This window comes from Rhincodon typus, chromosome 4 (genome assembly GCF_021869965.1).
Source record: "Rhincodon typus isolate 14 chromosome 4, sRhiTyp1.1, whole genome shotgun sequence".
NCBI lineage: Eukaryota > Metazoa > Chordata > Chondrichthyes > Orectolobiformes > Rhincodontidae > Rhincodon > Rhincodon typus.
In genome coordinates, this window is record NC_063335.1 from 104,471,245 (window position 1) to 104,490,423 (window position 19,179).

General features: G+C 39.6%; 1 protein-coding gene across 3 annotated transcripts in view; it reads right to left on the reverse strand.

Moving 5' to 3' along the window:
- dennd3a (DENN/MADD domain containing 3a) overlaps positions 1-19,179 on the reverse strand; it is an 85,379-nt gene that overhangs the window by 45,957 nt on the left and 20,243 nt on the right. For 2 of the 3 annotated variants that reach the window (XM_020512990.2, XM_048595967.1), the window contains exons 6-10: positions 18,507-18,618; positions 14,970-15,089; positions 9,620-9,838; positions 5,128-5,249; positions 738-893 (exon numbers count right to left, since the gene is read on the reverse strand). In XM_020512990.2, the coding sequence (XP_020368579.2) occupies positions 738-893; positions 5,128-5,249; positions 9,620-9,838; positions 14,970-15,089; positions 18,507-18,618 (729 nt within the window). The remainder of the gene's footprint in view (positions 1-737; positions 894-5,127; positions 5,250-9,619; positions 9,839-14,969; positions 15,090-18,506; positions 18,619-19,179) is intronic. The other variant, XM_048595968.1, reaches the window with a different exon arrangement.

Here is a 19,179-nt window from a genome sequence, read left to right on the forward strand (position 1 = left end):
TTCCAGCAACTCTGTAGAGACATTGAAGTAACTACAGGTAAGTTTTTTTTTATATAATAGTGAATATGAAATATAAAGATCTGATGGAGTGGTCATTCACTATCATAAATATTTCCTGTACAGATAACAACACATGACACTTTCAACCAAGTAATTTGCCATTATAATTATGATAAGCATTAAGGAAGCATTGATTTGAATTTCAACCAATTTCCACCAATAAAATCCCACTGTTTCATTGATTTATTTACAAATAACTAGAACTTTCTCCTGGATATCCTGGAAAATGCAATTTCTCAATTGTCTATTTAACAATGATGGATCTAGAAATACACGTGTATCCCATTTGTGACTTCATGCATGGTGACAGCAAACACTGATGTATACATCACACTGACATCACTCTTTTAAACTCTAAAGAGGAGTAATGCTGGACTCAAATAATAACTCCACTTCTCCCTCCACAGATGTTGTTAGGCTCTCAGTTTCTCCAGCATTTTTGTTTTTATTTCAAAAATCACAACTGATAATTTGCATTTAATCTCCAATTATTTTTATTTCACCATCATTAAAATGGTCATCTGGCCTGAGCCATCTCAGTTGACCTGACTAAGCAGCAAGGCACTGACCCCAAATCCTCTGAGCCTCCAGTGCATATTGTTAAATTTTTAGATAAAAATTAAGTAACGGTTCAATGGTGAATCCAATAAAATAAGTGTTTCTGAAGTCATTTTTACCTGAAGATGTTAACCATCAGTTCCAAGGATATTTGCTGAATTTGAACATTCAGGTTCTGCTGCCATTCCCTTCTGCGCATGCGTAAATCTGAAATATCTGTGCTGGAGCCCAAGTGAGATAATTCCAGATCATAGTACAGCTGTAAGCTTTCTATCCTGAAAAAGAAGTTTTTTTTTGTATTTTTCTTTACCCAAAGAATCAAAGATTCAAGAATGGTGGAATATATAAAGTCTTAAATAATATGACTCCTTATGACATTTGTAGTATCTTGCATACAGGAAAATAAACAAAGTTAAATAGTAAATGATGCAAGTCATTATAACACAGCAATTCAAAACTTCTCTACAGATTAGCTTACTGTCCAAAATTATCATTTTTATTCTGATATCAATTTGATAATCTTAATTTTGAGCTGATATAACTGGACTTGTCTCTTGTGGGAATTAGCAGCTGCTATGATTTACGGATATGCTTTCAACAGTTACGAAATGCAAGAATTTCTAATTAGCATTCGAAAATTGTCAATCAAATTCTAACTAGTCTAAATTAGACACCCATTGAAGTAATTTGAGTTGAGATCAGATAAGGGTTGATTGTCCCTTCAGGAAATATAGCTATTTGCATTTTGACAGGCACAAAATCTTTGGGTTAGAATCATAACCAATAAAGCAATTTCTAATGCAACTAAATCTCAAGGAAATAAAGGAGTCAAATGAAGTGCACATCTTCAATGGTAAATTTAATGCTAGAAAGAGTTAGGAAAGGTTTTGAAGGATCTGTCAATTTCATGACAAGGGATTTCAATTCCAAGTGAGCCACAGTAAAATGAACAGAACAGAAGCACACTTGGGACTTTTTAAAAAACAACCGGCAGGACAGACCCAGCAGACGTGGCAGCACACTGGTATGCAGTCAGGTGGGAATCGCCCTGGGAGTCATCAACATTAATTCCAGACATCGTGAAGTCTCAGGGTATCAGGTTAAACTTGGACAGGGAAACCTCTTGTTGATTACCATGTACTATCCTCCCTTAGCTAATGAATCAGTATTTCTCCATGTTGAACAACACTTGGATAAAGCAGTGAGGATGGCAAGGACACAAAATGTACTCTGGGTCGAGGAATTTTAATGTTAACCACCAAGAGTGATTCGAAAGCAGCATTACTGATTAAAGAACATAGCTGCTAGACTGGATCTGCGGCAGGGAGGACAGGACCCATCAAGAGGAAAAAATGACCTCATCCTCTCCTGTAACAGATGCATCTGTCCATGACAATATTAGTAAGACCGCACAGTCCTTGTGGGGACAAAGTTCAGCATTCAAATAGAGAATACCCTCCACCGTGTTGTATGGTTCTATCACCATGCTAAAATCGGACAGACTAAAAATAGATACAGCAACTTAAGGCTGGGCATCTATGAGATGCAGAATCATATTCCAACATAATCTGCAACCTCATGACCTGGCATATCCACCACTCAACCATTACTATCAACCCTGGTTCAATGGAGAGTGCAGAAGAGCATGTCATGAGCAGCAGCAGGTATAGCTAAAAATGAGATGCCAGCCTGGTGAAGCTACCAAACAGGACCACCTGTGTGCCAACAGCATTAGCACCAATCTATTGATACAGCTAAGCAATCCCACAATCAACAGATCAAATCTAAGCTCTGCAGTCCTGCCACATCCAGTTGTTTAATTGTTCATCACCATTCACAACTCACTAGAGGAAGAAGCTCCACAAATAACTCCAACCTCAACGATGAGAAAGCTCAGCACATCTGGATATAAGATATCGTGAAATAGACAGATCCTTCAAAACCTTTCCTAACGCTTTAGAGTTCAGAGTCCCAGGGAAATGCTGGTGTGGGGGTGACTCTCCTGCACAGGGACTGAGGGAGGAGGAATGAAATGAGAAGCGCGCAAGGGTGGAGACAGTGGAAAAGGTGCTGGTTATGTTCATGCTCAAGTTCACAATGTGTTTAAAGGAGAGGGTTAGACCACAAAGATTTCTCTTTGGGTCGTTATCATCCACTTCATCAGGTGGAGGCTGACTGTACATCACCTTGGGCTTACTTGACTCTCTTTAGCCAGAAGTGCTAAATCCATCTCAGCTTCCCCAAGACATTCCCAGCATCATAGACACCAGTCTTCAGCCAATTTGGAGGCAGTGGACACTGCAAAGGTGATGGGCCCTAACAACATTTCTGGCAGCAGTACTGGAGACTTGTGCTCCAGTCTTTCCTTACCCTTGACCAAGTTGGTTCCAGTATAGCTACAACACTAGCATCCACCAATGATGCAGAAAATTGCCCAGGTATGTTCTGAAACAAATAGCAGGACAAATGCAACCCAGTCAATTACCACGCCATCAATCTATTCTCAATCATCAGTAATGTGAACGTGTCTTCAACAGCTGCTTCTAAAGGAATTCCAGGTATGTCTAGTTTGATCTCTGAAAAGTCTGAGGATTTAATAGTTTCTTCATCAATTTTCACCAATATTAAGCCTTCAATTTCCTAGGATTTATAATTATTTTAAATTGTTTCAGTTCAATAGAATTATCTTTAAACATTTCTGGAATGCAATAGTTTATATTCTTCTATTTATTGTTCTGATTTATTTTAAAAATTCAAATACGAACCTTTAAACAGGACAAGACCATTATAATTAACCATTTCAGATGGATTACAAACTCACTACTTCCCTTCTTGTCGAATTGTCATGTCACTAAGACATGATGCAATCATAAATCAGTTTAAAATCTGTAATATTTTAAAATGGACTTTGCTGGCCTAAAAGGTGATTACCATTGATTACATCATGTAAACTAACTACAGTTCTTGGAAGTTTTAATCAGCAATTACCAAGCCAAAACTCAGACACAAGTTTGGGTTCCATCAGTCACTTAGCTCCTGATCTTAAGGCCTTGGTTCAAACATGGACAAAAGAGCTAAATTCCAAAGGTGAGGTGAGAGTGACATCCCTTGGCATCAAGGAGCCCCAGCAAAACTGGAATCAATGAGAATCAGGGGCATATTCTCCAGTGGTTGTCATACCTGGCACATAGGACGATGGTTGTGGCTGTTGGAAGTCATCTCAGCTCTAGAGCATCTCTGCAGGATTGTTTCAGGGTAGTAGCCTAGGCCCAACCATCTTCAGCTGCCTCGACGACCTTCCCTCCCTCATAAGAACAGAAGTGGGGATGCTCGCCAATAATTGCACAATGTTCAGCATCATTCCAACTCCTCAGATATGGAAGCAGTCCATGTTCAAATAGAACAAGACATGGACAATAATCTAGGCTTGGGCTGAAAGATGGCAAGTAACATTTGTGCCAGACAAATGCCAGGCAATGATCATCTCCAAAAAGAGACAACCTAACCACCACTCCTTGATATTCAACAGTATTACCATTACTGAATCCCCCACCATTCATATCCTGGAGGTTACCATTGACCAGAAACTCAATTGGACTCACCATATAAATACAGTGGCTAAGAGAGCAGGTCAAAAGCTAGGAATTCTGCAGCGAGTAACTCACCTCCTGACTCCCCAGTGCCTCTCTACTATCTACAAGGCACAAAACAGGAGTGTGATGGAATACTTTCCACTTGCCTGGGATGAGTGCAGTTCCCACAGCACTCAAAGAAGCCTGACACCATCCCAGGCTAAGCAGCCCACTTGATTGGCCCCGCATTTATACCCCTGCCACCACCAGTGCTTAGGAGTTGCCGTGTGTACTCTACAAGACGCACTGCAAAAATTTGCCAAGGATCCTTAGACAGCACCTTCCAAGCCCAGAACAACTTCAAACTGGAAGAAGAAGGGAACACCACCAGCTGCAAATTCCCAGCCATGCCACTCACCATCCTGAATTGGAAATATATCTTCACTCCTTCACTGTTGCAGTGTCAAATCCTGGAATTTCCTCCTTCGCGGCATTGTTGGTCTAACGACAGCACATGAACTTCAGCAGTTCAATAAGGCAGCTTACCACAACCTTTTCAAGGGCAACTAAGGACAGGCAATACATACCGTGCAGCCAGCAACGATCACGTCCCGCAAGAGAATAAAAAGTGTACCAATAATTAAACCAATCACATGTTTGTTGGCAGGCTTAAGATCTTTGTCATTGGTAACTGGTCACTAGTTTTACAAACCAACCTGTGGCTTGTTGCCAGCAAAAGCTCCATCTGTATAAAACTCCAAGGTTCCAACTTGTATACAAACCACACTTCAATGAGTAAACAGTTGTATAAATGACACTTACTATGAGGACTGCCAGATTCCAGCTATTTGTTTTTTTAAAAACAGTTCCTTTCTCATTTCAATCCACAATTAGAAAAAAAGCAAAAACAACAAGACAGTTTTTCCATTGCATTTACCTTTGTGTAAAACATTCCGCTGCTTCTAAAGGAATTTCAGGTATATCTAGTTTGATATGTGACAAGTCTGAGGATTTAATGGTTCCTTCATCGATGTTCACCAATATCAAGCCTTCAATTTCCTATATAATTAAGAGCAAGTAAATTTAATTTTAGGCTTTATATATTGTTTTAAAATGTTGATTCAACGCAATTTTCCTTAAAATTCTCTGGAATGCAATGGTTTATATTGTTCTAACTTTTTTTAAAAATTCAAATACTGAACCCTTAAACAGGAAAAGGCCATTGCCATTTCAGATGGATTACAAACTACTTCCCTTCTTGTCGTATTGTCATGTCAATATGATGTGACAAGACCATAAATTGGTTTGAAATCTATACTTTCTTACGTTTGTTTTAAAATGGACTTTGCAGGATTAATAGGTGGTTACTGTCAATCACATCATGTAAGCTAACTACAATTCTTGAAACCTCTGAACAGCAATTACCAGGCTAAAACTCAAGACACCAGCCCCTTAAACCTCATACCCTTGTAATATGTGGGTCTTGCAATCAATAAATATAAACCAATAATCAATGATATGGCCTGCCAGCAGAGTCTGGCAAATAAAGACAGCTATCAAAATTCATTATACCTGAAAAGATGTGAATGGCTGACTATCCAGGTCTCAAAACAAACAATGGTTTTGACCAGGGCACAGACAATTACTAACTAATGTGGCTCATCCAGAAACTCTGACACAAACATTTAATAGACCAAAAGTGTTTTAGTTAAATTTAAACTCTGGGCATCCTTACTTCAGTCTGCTAAGAAATCAACCAGTTGGTTACATCCAGTCTACTTTGATCACCCAAGTGATTTAAGTCTACAAGACTATCAACAGACCTGAGGCCAGTAGCCCAGCTTATCTCAAGTCCAAGTAAGCTGTTTCAAAAACTATTTCAGAAAGAAACCTTGAATTAGACTGAAAAGCAGACTAAGTATCTACACGTCAATGTTACATTGCTGTGCCTTCTCAACTTTACAAGGAATCATGCAGCTTGTGCCTTGGTTAGCTGAACCTGCCTGAATTGGAGTTTCTGCAGGAATTAACCCTCCACATTTTGGACTTTAAAATCATGTGAATGAATACTCATATTCTTTATTGTAACCTATTCCTATTCCTTTTTCTTCCTTGAATGACTCTGTGTGCATGTTGCTACAATCATTCCCTGGGTTTGAAAGCATGAATAAACTGTACTTCTGATTTGACCTCAAGATTTTTAATGCTGGTCACTTTGCAAATTAGACTCCCAAACAGAACATTGAGGGAAATACAGCACAGCCTGATTCAAAAGAGAAAAAGGAAACACCTCTGCTTGTGCACAGAATGCAAGAAAAATAAGAGTTCAATTTACTTCACTCACCCATTCACAACAATATCCAGCAGTCTTAACGTTCAATTAATAGAAACTTGGATTGTTTTTAGGGACCTCTCTAGCAGAGACAAGCAATATACCCAAACAATCAAAACTTGTCACATTAATTTCTCAAATTGTTTAAATTGAGGTGCATTTCTTCAAGTTTTATCAGCTCACTTGAGCAGCACACATTACATTTCTTCGCTCCTCACAACAAGATCAGCTACAATTTTTAATAATTCATTCATTCGGTGTGGGCTTTTCTGCGTGGGCCAGCATTTATTGCCCATCCCTAGCTGCCTTTGAGAAGGCAACAGGAGCTAACCTTGTTAAACAATGCAGTCCTTTTGGCTGAGGTAGACCGACAATGTTGTAAGGAAGTGAATTCCAGGATATTCACCAAGTTAGGATACTTGCAGGTGTTGGGTACTGATATATGGTTATTGTTGTCCAATGTATCTGCTGCCCTTGTCCTTCTAAATAGTAGCAGTCATAGTTTGGGAAAGTGTTATTATACGAATAAGGAACAGGAGTAGACCCCTTGGCCCTTCAAGCTTGGTCCGACATTCAATAAGACATGGCTGATTTGATTTTAACTATCTAGCTCAGCCTTAAAAATATTGAAAGAGGATGCATCCATTGCCTTTTGAGGAAACAAAAAGTTTCATCAGCCTAGGAGAAAAAATGTTTCCTCGCCTCTGTCTTAAATAGGTGACTCTTTAAAATAAACTATGACCTCTAGTTCTAGACTCTCCCGCAAGAGGAAATATCTTTTTCACATCTACCTGGTCAAGTCTACTCTGGATCTTTTCTGTTTTAATTAAGTCACCTCAGACTCTTCTAAACTTCAGATGATGCAGGTCTAGTCTGTCTGGCTAATCCTCAGAAGGCAATTCACGTAGTCCAGATTCTAACCTAGTAAACCTTCTCTGAACTGCTTCCACCGTATTAATATCTATTTGCAAGCACAGTGACCAGTACCGCACACAGTATTACAGACACTGTCTGTCCAATGCTCTAGCAAGTCACCTAGTTCAAAAACAATTAGAAATAGGCAACATACATTTCAACATCAACCTGGTTGAGTTCCTCAGTTCCGGTTTCATGAGCCTTGGTGAATTTCTGCAGTGTATCTTGTAGATGGTACACACTATTGTTACTTTGCGCCTGTGGTGGAGGGAGTGAATGGCACACATCCATAAACAAACCATCGAGTAAGCTTTGTCCAAAATGGTGACAAGCCACCATCTACAAGACACAAGTCAGGAGTTTGATGGAACGCACCTCATTTGCCTGAATGAGTGCTGCTCCTACAAAACACAAGAAGCCAGGCACCGTCCAGGACAAAGCAGACCACTGGATTGACACCGCATCCAATCCCTTGATCACCAATGTGCAGTAGCAGAAGTGTGTTCCATCAATACATTGCACTATAGAAATTCAAGATCCTTAGACAGCACCTTCCAAAATCACGATTCCTACCATCTTGAAGGACAAGGGCACAAAATATATGGGAACACCACGACTGCAAATTCTCTTTCAAGCCACTCACATCCCGACTGGGAATGATTCTGTAATTCCTTCAGTGTTGTTGAGACAAAATCTTGGAATGTCCTCCCTCATGGCATTGAGGATCTACCTATAGCACACGCCTTCAGCAGTTTGAGAAGGCAGCTTACTACCACCTTCTTAAGGGCATCTAGGGATGGGCAATAAATGCTTGTCCAGACAATGATGCCCCTGTCCTACGAGCAAATAAATGATAAACTTCAAGTGTTGTTAGAGCTGTAGTCATCCAGGTAAGTGCAATGTACTCCTTTCAAATTGTAAAATCATTTGATTGTAATGCTGTTAGTACTGCTAAGATTAACGCTGCATATAGGATCATTGCAAGTGAGCAAAATTTTTGTTTGCTGGTGACCTTGAAGAACCAGCAACGGTATCAAAGAAAACTTCTGGTGGATGCAGCAAGTGTGGATAACTATGGGAAACTTTGAGCCAATTGAACTTCCTGGCAGGACAGGACACAGGTAATATTTTACTTGTTACCAGTCTCAACTCCAGTGGGTTTCCCATTTTTCATGGATATCAGGAAAAGAGGAGCAAAGATATATATTTTAAAAAATAAGAATAGTAGAAGTTTAAGATATATTATGAACTTTCATTTACATATATTATTTTTATTTAGGAACTTGGGTTCTAGAGTGGGGAAAAATGGATTTTAGTCTTCAGTTCTGTGAAAGTCTGACATTTATTTTTAAGAAGGTCAAAAATTAATTTTGAACAGTAAGTTCAAAGCAGCATTTACAAGAAGTCATGGGTTTTTAGCTAACTAACCTGCAATATGCCTGGGAGATAATTACTAAGGTGTTTGCAGGCTTGGGTTTTACAATCCAAAAAGAGAAAGTGACAGAGGGTCAGAGCAAGTTAATGCAGACAGAATGTTTTTACAGCAGAAGTGCTATTAGCAGCAGTGTCAAACCAGTCAGGCTAAGGAGAAGTCATGTAAAGTATCCAGGTTAATGCAAAGAAAGTTCTAGAAGCATGGAGATATCAAAGAGGAAGACATCTTACAAGGCCTTTAAAATGTAAATTCAGGGCATCTACGTGGAATAGTAAGTGTGCTAAGTTAGCAGTTTATTTGAAGGCTCTTGGAAACACATTCACAAGAAAAAATAGCATGGAGTGAATGCAAATAAATTTACTGAAAGGCAACAAATTATTGTTATGACAACTGAGGAAGAAACTTTAGTTCAGAGATGAGGGAAACTCTTCATTGTGGTTTGAGTGTCTCTGATTCTGGTGACAGAATGAATGAATCTTTCTTTCTGATGTTTGTAATGAAATTTTATCAATTGTTCTGGTATCAGGTGATATAGATTGTGCTTTCCTTGTGTAATAAACTTTTACGTTCTTTTGTTAAAAGTTTATTCGCAGCCACATGAATATGTTCAGTAACGGAACTCCACAGTAAACAAAAAGAAAAACTTACATTTATCAAGTCAGGTTCCATTCGGAAATCTGACCTGTCCAATATTACCAGCAGCTGGGATATCTATAAATATATGCAGACATATAACACAATACTTACAGAGTTAACTTTATTAAAGTAATCAACATGGCAGCCCATCAAGAAAGCTGTTGGTGCCATTAGAAAATCCATCATGCCTTTGGACAGGATAGGAACATAGGTATGTTGCCACTGGAGTGGGTGAAGATAGAGAATAAAACATTCTGCGATGAGTGTCAGCAAAGCCCAATCAGTTGACAGAAAGACTATCCTCTGTTCAATTAAAAAACATGTCAGGATCTGAGGTAAAAAGAAAAATGAGAAAATTATCAATACTTGGCATTTATCCTCCCTAGGTATTTTACTTGTCCTTAAAATCCATTCACTTCTGCATATTGTTCAACATTACTATTGTTTTTCACTAAAATCAGGCACACTATCTTCCATATATTTTATGGACTATTCTACTTGAACAATGAGATACAGTTCAAGAAGGCCATGTAGCCAACACTCACTGCTATAAAGAAAAGGGCTTCAATTACATCAACTGCGCTTTCCATGGAATCTTGTGGCAATAAGCTTCAAACCCACAACCACTACTATCTGGAAGGACAAGGGCAGCAGATACATGGGAACACCACCACCTGCAAATTCCACTCAAAGCCACTCACCATCCTAACTTGGAAATATATTGCCTTTCATGCAGTGCTGCTGGGTCAAAATCCTGGAACTTCCTCCTAATGGCATTAAGGGTGTACCTACTCCAAATGGACTACATTAGTTCAAGAAGGCTGTTCACCACCCCTTCTCAAGGGTGACTAGGTTGAACAATAAATGTTGGCCTAGCCAGCGATAATCATCCATCCTGTGAAAGTATTTTAAGGTTTTGGAGTAGATCTGTAGCTCGGGTTGTGGGTGCTGAGGTTGGTTGGCTCACCGCGTTGGTTTGTTGTTTTGCAGACATTTCATTACCATGCTTGGTAACATCCTCAGTGCAGCCTCTGATGAAGCGTCGGTGTGTTTTCCCGACTGGTTTTTAAACTCTGTGGTCCGTTGAGATGGATTGCCTCACTTCCGGTTTTCCTTCGTAGTGGAATGTATATGGGGTCGAATTCAATGTGTTTATTAATAGCATGCTTCGTGGAGTGCCATGCTTCCAGGAATTCTCCTGCTTGTCTCTGCCTCGCCTGTCCCAGTATCTTGGTGTTGTCCCAAGATGGGGAACTGCAAACGAAAGTACACTGAAAAGCCACACACACAGACCAGGTACTGAACTTCAATAGTAACCATCCCAGCGCACACAAACGAAGCTGCATGCGAACACTATTTAAAAGGGCAACAACACACTGCAGCAACATGGAACGACGCCAAGAGGAAGAAGAATACCTCTTCCAAGTGTTCAAGGATAATAGATATCCAAAGAACTGGGTCAGAAGACGCCTACACGAACAGCATCAGAAAGATTCTACACGCCCTGACACACTCACACTACCCTACATCAGGAAGACGTCGGAACTCACCACAAGACTCCTACAACCGCTGAGCATCAGAGTGGCACACAAGCCCACGTCAACCCTACGACACTTGCTCACCTGAACTAAAGACCCACTCCCCACAATGGATCAATGTCATCTACAAAATCCCCTGCAGAGACTGCGAGAAACACTACATCGGACAAACAGGAAGGAAACTAACAACAAGAGTACATGAACACCAACTGGTTACAAAAAGACACGACCAATACTCACTCATCTCAATCCACATGGACAAGGAGAGCAACAACTTCGACTGGGACAACACCAAGATACTGGGACAGGCTAGGCAGAGACAAGCACGAGAATTCTTGGAAGAATGGCACTCCACGAAGCATGCTATTAATAAACACATTGAACTCGACCCTATATACATTCCACTATGAAGAAAAACCGGAAGTGAGGCAATCCATCTCAACGGACCACAGAGTTTAAAAGCCAGGCGGGAAAACACACCGACACTTCATCAGAGGCTGCACGGAGGGTGTTACCAAGCATGGTAACGAAATGTCTGCAAAACAACAAACCAGCTCGGCGAGCCAACCAACCTCAAAAGTATTTTAATTTTTTTGAATTCAAAGCTTCCTCCAAAAAGTAAAATTTAACAATGAAAACTTCTGAGTAGATCCATGAGATATCCTTAACATATTCACAGTTGGTCCATGCCTGGCCTACTTACATAAGTAACTTGAACACAACTACAAGATGAAAAATGAGAAGTGCTTCATTTTGGTAGCATGCAGAAACACAATATCAAATAAATGGCACAATTCTAATGAGAGCTCAGGTGTAAAGGAACCTGTACATAAATCATTGGAAATGACAAAACAGATTGAGAGATAAGTAAATAAAGAATTGAGAGTCCTATGCATTATTAATAGGGGTGCACACTACGAAAGCAAAAAAAAAATCAAATTTAGGTAAAACACTCATTCAGCTTCAGTTGTAATACTGAGTTCTGTTCTGGGCACCACTCTTTAGGGTGTGAAAGCATTAGAATGAGTACAGAAAAGACTCTCAAATTCTTAAGGAACCTCAGTTGAATAGATTCTTTGGAGAAATGGAGACTGTTACAATGGAGAAGAGAAGTGAGAGGAGATTTGATTTTTAAAACTGTATAGGAAAACAGTGGCATATTGTTAGTTATTATATAGTAATGTCATATGACTATTAATCCAAAGGCCCAGGACACTGCCGTGGGGAACATACATAGAAATACCATCATGCCAACAGGTTGAATTTAAATTCAGTTAATCAATATATTCTGAAAGCCAGTGTCAGTGATTATCATAAAAATCTATTTCTTTCATGAATATCTCTTGAGAAGCAAATCTGCCATCCTTCCCTGGTCAGGCCCACATATGTGTCTCCAAAACCACAATAATGTGGTTGCCTGTTAACCAACCTCAAGGGTACCAAATGCTGACCTGGCCAGTAGTGTTCATATCCATGAAAGAATTTTTTAAAAATCGTAAGGTACCTGAACAGAGTAGATAGTGAAAAACTGTTTCTATTTATGGTAGGATTCAGAAACAGAGAATGCAACGAGTATTTAGGTTCTAGAATGTACCACCTGGGAATATAGTGCACAGTATTCAAAAGGAAATGGGGTTTTAATTTTTATTCATTTGTGGAAGGTGGGAATCAGTGGCTAGGCCAGCATTTATTGCCAATACCCTGGAGAAGATGGTGAGCTGCCTTCTTGAACTGCTCAAACAATGTGGTTGCCTCTTAACTGCTCTCTGAAATAGCATTGCAAGCCATTCAGTTGTAACAAACTGTTACAAAATCTGAAAGAAGGACAGATAGACCACTAGCATTGATCAAAGCACCAGAACTTACATCACACATAGTCCAATAATCTCTCCAAGTCCTCCATTCTTTGTTGGTAGTGTGTGCCAAAATTGAGAGAGTTGACCCACAGTCAAGTAACAGCCTGACATAGACATACTTACAGACATGTTCCAGACATCACCATCACTAGGTATGTCCTAGCCCAACAACAGGACAGATTCACCAAAGGTGGTGGCACAGTGGTATACAGTGAGAAGGAAGTTGCCTTTGAAGGATATGGGCCAAATGCTGGCAAATGGGACTAATTAATTTAGGATATCTGGTGGGCATAGTTGAGTTGGGCCAAAGGGTGTGTTTCCATGCTGTACATCTCTATGACTCTAACTCTAACTACTACAAACATACTGAAGATCACAGAATCTCTACAATGCAGAAAGGAGCCACTTGGCCCATCGAGTTTGCATCGACTCTACAAATAGCATTCCACCCAGATCCAGGCCCAGCCCTCTACCCTAACCTTGTTAACCCTCATTTACCTAATCCACCTAGCCTGCACATTTTTAGAGCCTGGGAGGAAAACGGAGCACCCAGCAGGAATCCACAGACACAGGGAGAACATGCAAACTTTAAACACACACAGTCATCCAAGGCTGGAATCGAACCCAGGTCCCTAGCATGGTGAGGTAAAGGTATTAACCACACAGCCACCGTGCGACTGGGGAGGATAAGGTTGAGTGATAATTTTCCTCTTATTCGTTCTTTCACTATCTACCACTGATCTAATTTAGCAGCCAAGTCCTTCAGAACACATCCAGCTTGGGTCTAGAGTCAATGTTGATGGCTCCCAACTGTACACCACCACCTCTATTGCCAGGATATACCCAGGAATGGTGATGGTTGTTTCTTGGGCATGATTCCATGAGAATGAATATATTAGGCTGTTTTGTTTTTTAAAAAACTGGTCTATGGGTCAACCTCCCAATTTTGATACAAGTGCCAAATATTAATAAGGAGGGTTTTGCAGCATTGATAGAGCAGTTTCCACCGTCCAGGTCATGTGATCTGGGTGGTCTATCTGGTTTCATTCCTTTCTTTAAACTTTTCAGCAGTTCACCAGTTTGCAACAAGATCTTTAATGCTTATTTACAACTGAGTGACTTGCTAGGGCATTTCAGAGGGCAGTTAAGAGTCAAAGACATTGCTGTGAGTTAATTCATGTGGACCAGAGTAGATAAGGATTGCAGATTTTCTTTCGTAAGTACTACTGAACCAGATGGGTTTTTACACCAATGGTTACATTCTAGATTTGATTGAATTTAAATTTCATCCATCTGCTATGGTAGCATTCAAACCTATCTCCCCAGAACATGAGCCTAAAACTCCAAATTACTAGCCAATATGTCACCACTTGCCACCGGCTCTCCCCTGAGAAAGAAAATATGCAGGGCTATGGGGAGCTAGCAGGAAAATTGTATTTGGTGAATTGCTCCTTTATGCAGAGTCACCACAGACATGCAAGGCCAAATGACCACTTCTTTAACCATTCTGTGATTCTGAAGCTATACATATCAAAACTTACAACCAAAATCAAATCAAAGCACTTGGCAAACTGAAAGGAAATATTCAGCAATGCATCAACAAGTTAGTGGAGTGAGCAGACAAGTGTCAAATACATTTTTTTTTAGAAAGGAAGGTAATTAAACAACAGTCCCAGTGCCCATTTTCCCTGTCCTGCTCCCCCATGGTCCTGATAGTTTCCCATTTCCATACCAAGTTTGCAATGTCAATGCTTTTCAATGCAAAATTATTAGTTTGCATTTTCAGTGACCTATTACACAAAGGTGGTTAGGTTAATCCTTGAAGCAAATTATGACATACTCTGGCAAATGGAAGACCAAAGGTTTGGTAGCTTAAATTTGAGAATTAGTAGCAGTGACTTGGGGAAGTCCTTTTCCAGTCACTATATCAGAAGGAAATCGTGAAGATGGAATCAAGTAGTAAGGGTACAGTGAGATAGACAGAAATTACCTAGTCAGTGATTGAGACCATGAAAGCAGACATGCCATAAATGACAAGTGTTACTCCAAATATGGGGCAGTAATTACCTGAAGGATACATTTAGGTTTGAAGCAGAGGAAAGGAATGTGAAGGTCCAAATCTACTATAGGGTACTTCGGATCCTCCCTTGAAGGCAATATAATCTGCAATGGTTTCAAATTAAATACCTGAAAAACATATTAATGCTCTCTTACAATAAGTTTGAAGCTAATACTTAGAAATAAATAACACCATAAGGACATTAAAAGTAAGAACCAGAGTAGGCTATTCAGTCCCTCTAGCATGGTCCGCTGTTCAATAAGATCATGGCTGAATCAACATTCCTCACATCCACTTTAATGCACTTCCCTCTAACCCTGGATTCAAGACTGATCAAGAATCGATCAATGCCTTAAATATACTCAAGGACTCAGCTCCCACAGCTCTCTGTGACAAGGAGTTCTAAAGATACTTAACAGGCCGAGAGAAGAAATTCCTCTTCATCTCAATTTTATTCTAAGATAATGCTCTCTGGTCCTAGATTCTCCCATCAGGAGAAAACATCCTCTCTGCATTTACCGTGTCAAGCCCCTTAAAAATTCTGTACGTTTCAATGAGATCACCTCATTCTTCTAAACTCCAGTGAGTCAAGTCCCAACCCCTGTTTAGCCTTTGCTCATGTGCAATAAGGGATTATGCTTAGTGAACCTTCTCTCAACTGCTCCAATGACTGAAATCTTTCTTCCAACAAGGGGACCAAAAATGCTCATTGTATCCCAGATGTGGTCTCACCAGCACTTTGTACAGTTACAGTAAGACTTCCCTACTCTTATACTCCAACCCCCTCAAAGTAAAGGGCCAATACTCCATTAGACTTCCAGATTACCTGCTGCAACTGTGTGGTAGATTTGTGTTTCATGCACAAGTGCCTCCCAAGTACCTTTATGTTGCAGATTCCTGTAATTTTTCTTCCATATAAATAGGAATAAACAATATTCTATTGTTTTATTCTTCCTTCCAAAATGAACAACTTCACATTTTCCCACATTATACTCTTTTTGACAACTTTTTGCCCACTTACTTAACCTTTCAATATCTCTAAACTGGGTGTATCCCTCTCACAATTTGCCTTCTTGCCTATTTCTGTGTCATTTCCAAATGCAATTAGACATTTTGGAGAATCATGAAAAAGAAGTTATCTTGAAACACTCAAGAAATTCCTGAACTTGAAAATATCACAACTACATTCTCTTGTAAAAAACAGTCACAAAAAACTAAAGGGAATGAAGAAAAGCCCCACTCATCAATTCATGATGTCTCAAAATGTTTAAAATTCAAAGCAGTACTTTTGAAGTTTTTAAATTTTGCCTGTGGAATTAAGTATTTCTGGTGTTTGTTTCCAATCCCATATGTCCTTGAGAAGATGGTGGTAAGATAACTTCTTGATTGGTGCAGTTCCTCTGGTCTGCATAGACATATAGCAGTAGTAGGAAGGGAATTTTAGGATACTGACCGAGTGATAGTGGAAGGAAGAGCAGGGGCGGGGGGGCAGTGCAAAAGGATTTCAAACAGATAAGGAGGATGACAGGATCGGATGAAATACATCCAAGGATACTGAAAGGAGAGAATGGAAATTGTTCAGACACTGACGATTTTTCAAACCTTTGCTGGGCTGAGGGGTGGCGGCAGAGAACTGGAGAACTGCAAACTATAAGAACATAAGACATGGGAGCAGAAGTAGGCCATTTGACCAGTTGAGACTGCCCCACAATTCAATCAGATCATGGCTGATCTGAGAAACCTCAAATCCACTTTCCTGCTTTATCCCCATAACACTTCCATTCTTATTCAGCATTATGCCCTTATTCAAAAAAGGTTGTAAAGACAAGCCCGAAAATTACAGACCAGTCAGTTTAATTAAAGCAGAAGGCAAACTTCTAGAGACAATTATTCAGGATAGAACTAATAGCCACATGGAAATTTGGAACAGCCAGCAATGATTTGTTGTGGGAAAATGGTGCTTACCTAACTTGCTAGATGTTTTTGATGAGGGTTGATGAAGGCTTTGCTGTTGATGTGGTGGACATGGATTTGCAAAAAAACATTCAGTACACTGCCACATAATAGACCTGTGAGAAAAGTCATAGCTAATGGAATAAAAGGAACAGTAAAGAGGTGGATACAAATTTGACTAAGGAATAAGAAACAGAATAATGTTTAATAGGTATTTTTCAGTCTGGAGGAAGGTTTGTAATGAAGTTCAATATTGGATCTTTTTTTCTGTATATATAAATTACCTAGATCTTGGTGAGCAAGGGACAAATTTCAACGTTTACAGATAATACTAGACTTGGCAGCATTGCCAATATGAGAAGGATAGAGGACCTCAATGCAGTTTTGACAAGTTGGTGGAATGGCCGAATGAGTAACACATGAAGTTCAATGCAGAGAAGTGAGAGATGGTACATGTTGATACGAAGACCATGGAGAGTCAGTACAAATTAAAGGGCATACACGAGCATTGAGACCTGGGTGTAAGTGTGCATAAGTCATTAAGCTGGCAAGATAGCTAGAAAGAACAGTGAATAAAGTATATAGTATTCCAGGCTTCATTAATAGGGGCACAGAGTACAAGAGAGGGAGGTTATGATGAACTTTTACAGGACACTTGTTAGATCTCAGCTGGACAACTGTGTACAATTCAGGGAGATACACTTTAGAAGGACATAAACACAATGAAGAGAGAGTACAGAAGCATTTTATGAGAATGAAGTTTCTCATTCCTGAACAAGTTAAAAGGATAGATTGAAGAACTTAGGACTGCATTCCATGGAGTGGAGAAGGCCAAGTTTTGAAAGGGGTCTAAACATAGTAGATAGGGAGAATTTCAGATCGTAAGGGGTTCAAGAACCAGACAGCACAGATTTAAATTCTTTTGCAAAAACAGCAAATATGAATGAGTGAGCAGTTAGGATCCGGAATGTACTGCCTGCAAGTCTGATGACAGCGTTCTCAGTATAAAAGCAGGGTTTAGAACTATGCGATGGATATTTTTAACAATACAATCATAGACAAATTTTCAACTGACAGACTTATTAGGAGGAGTTCCAGAACTCCACTATCCCTGTACTATGACAAGGCACTCCTTACTTCACTTCTGAAGGGCTGAACTGCAAGTTTAAAAATGTGCCGCAATGTTGTGTATTTTTCCTATTTGAGATATTTTCACCGTACCCTTCCCCTGCCTAAACAAATCCCTTCGTTACTTCAGGCACTTAAATTTAGGTTGACCTCAATTTTATAAACACCAAACACAAAGTTTTACAAACTTCCCCTATAATTTAACCCTTTAAACTCACTCCTTTAGTTCATATTACATATTGCAACAATGACAGAAAAGCAAGATAGTTGGAGTCAGATCAATTTGTTACCATTAAAAACTTTGATTTCAAAATTTATTTTCACTGAGAGCTTGATAATTGTAGTAATCCAGTAATAAGAGATGCTGCACCAATGTATTAATTTCCATTTCAGCATTTGAAAGTTTAGAGAACTCAGTCCACCTTCTTTTAGTAAAAGTAAATTGACGATAAATGCTACTTTACCAAATGGAGGGTTCCAGGTGGTGGACTGGGAACCAATGCTAATTTTGCCGCAAATTGGTGAACTTTATGATCAAAGTCCACCTGATGACATGACTTCACTTGCATGGTAAGACTGAAAGAAAGACCAAGAACTTGTAAATAAATGTCAACAAAATAAAACAATTTTTAATTCTGGAAAGGGTTACTGGACTCAAAACATTAACTCTGCTTTCTCTCCACAGATGCTGCCAGACATGCTGCATTTCTCCACAGTTTCTTATTTTATATTATGCAATGTCTAACACTCCCGCAATGATAAAAATAAACTTGATAAACCCCAAACAAAACACCAGTGATCAGCATCATAGGATGGTGAGCTGAGAAATTTACACTTGGAAGTCACACTGAACAGGGGAGTGGGGCTAACTGAATTGCTCTGCAGGAAACCAGTATGGACTGGATAGGTTGAATAACCTTCATGAAGAACTTCTCTCTGCAAAGCAAAAGCAGTTTACTCACACAATCATCCCAAACTCACCTCATTAACCACCTACCCTGACCCTATGGCACCCCTCTTGTCCAACACTAACTGGATTCTACCACTCACCACAGACGAAGGAACTGCTGGGATACCCAAGAATACACTATCATCCTTGGAACCAATACCGTCTTTGAACCCTAGCTGACACCCAGC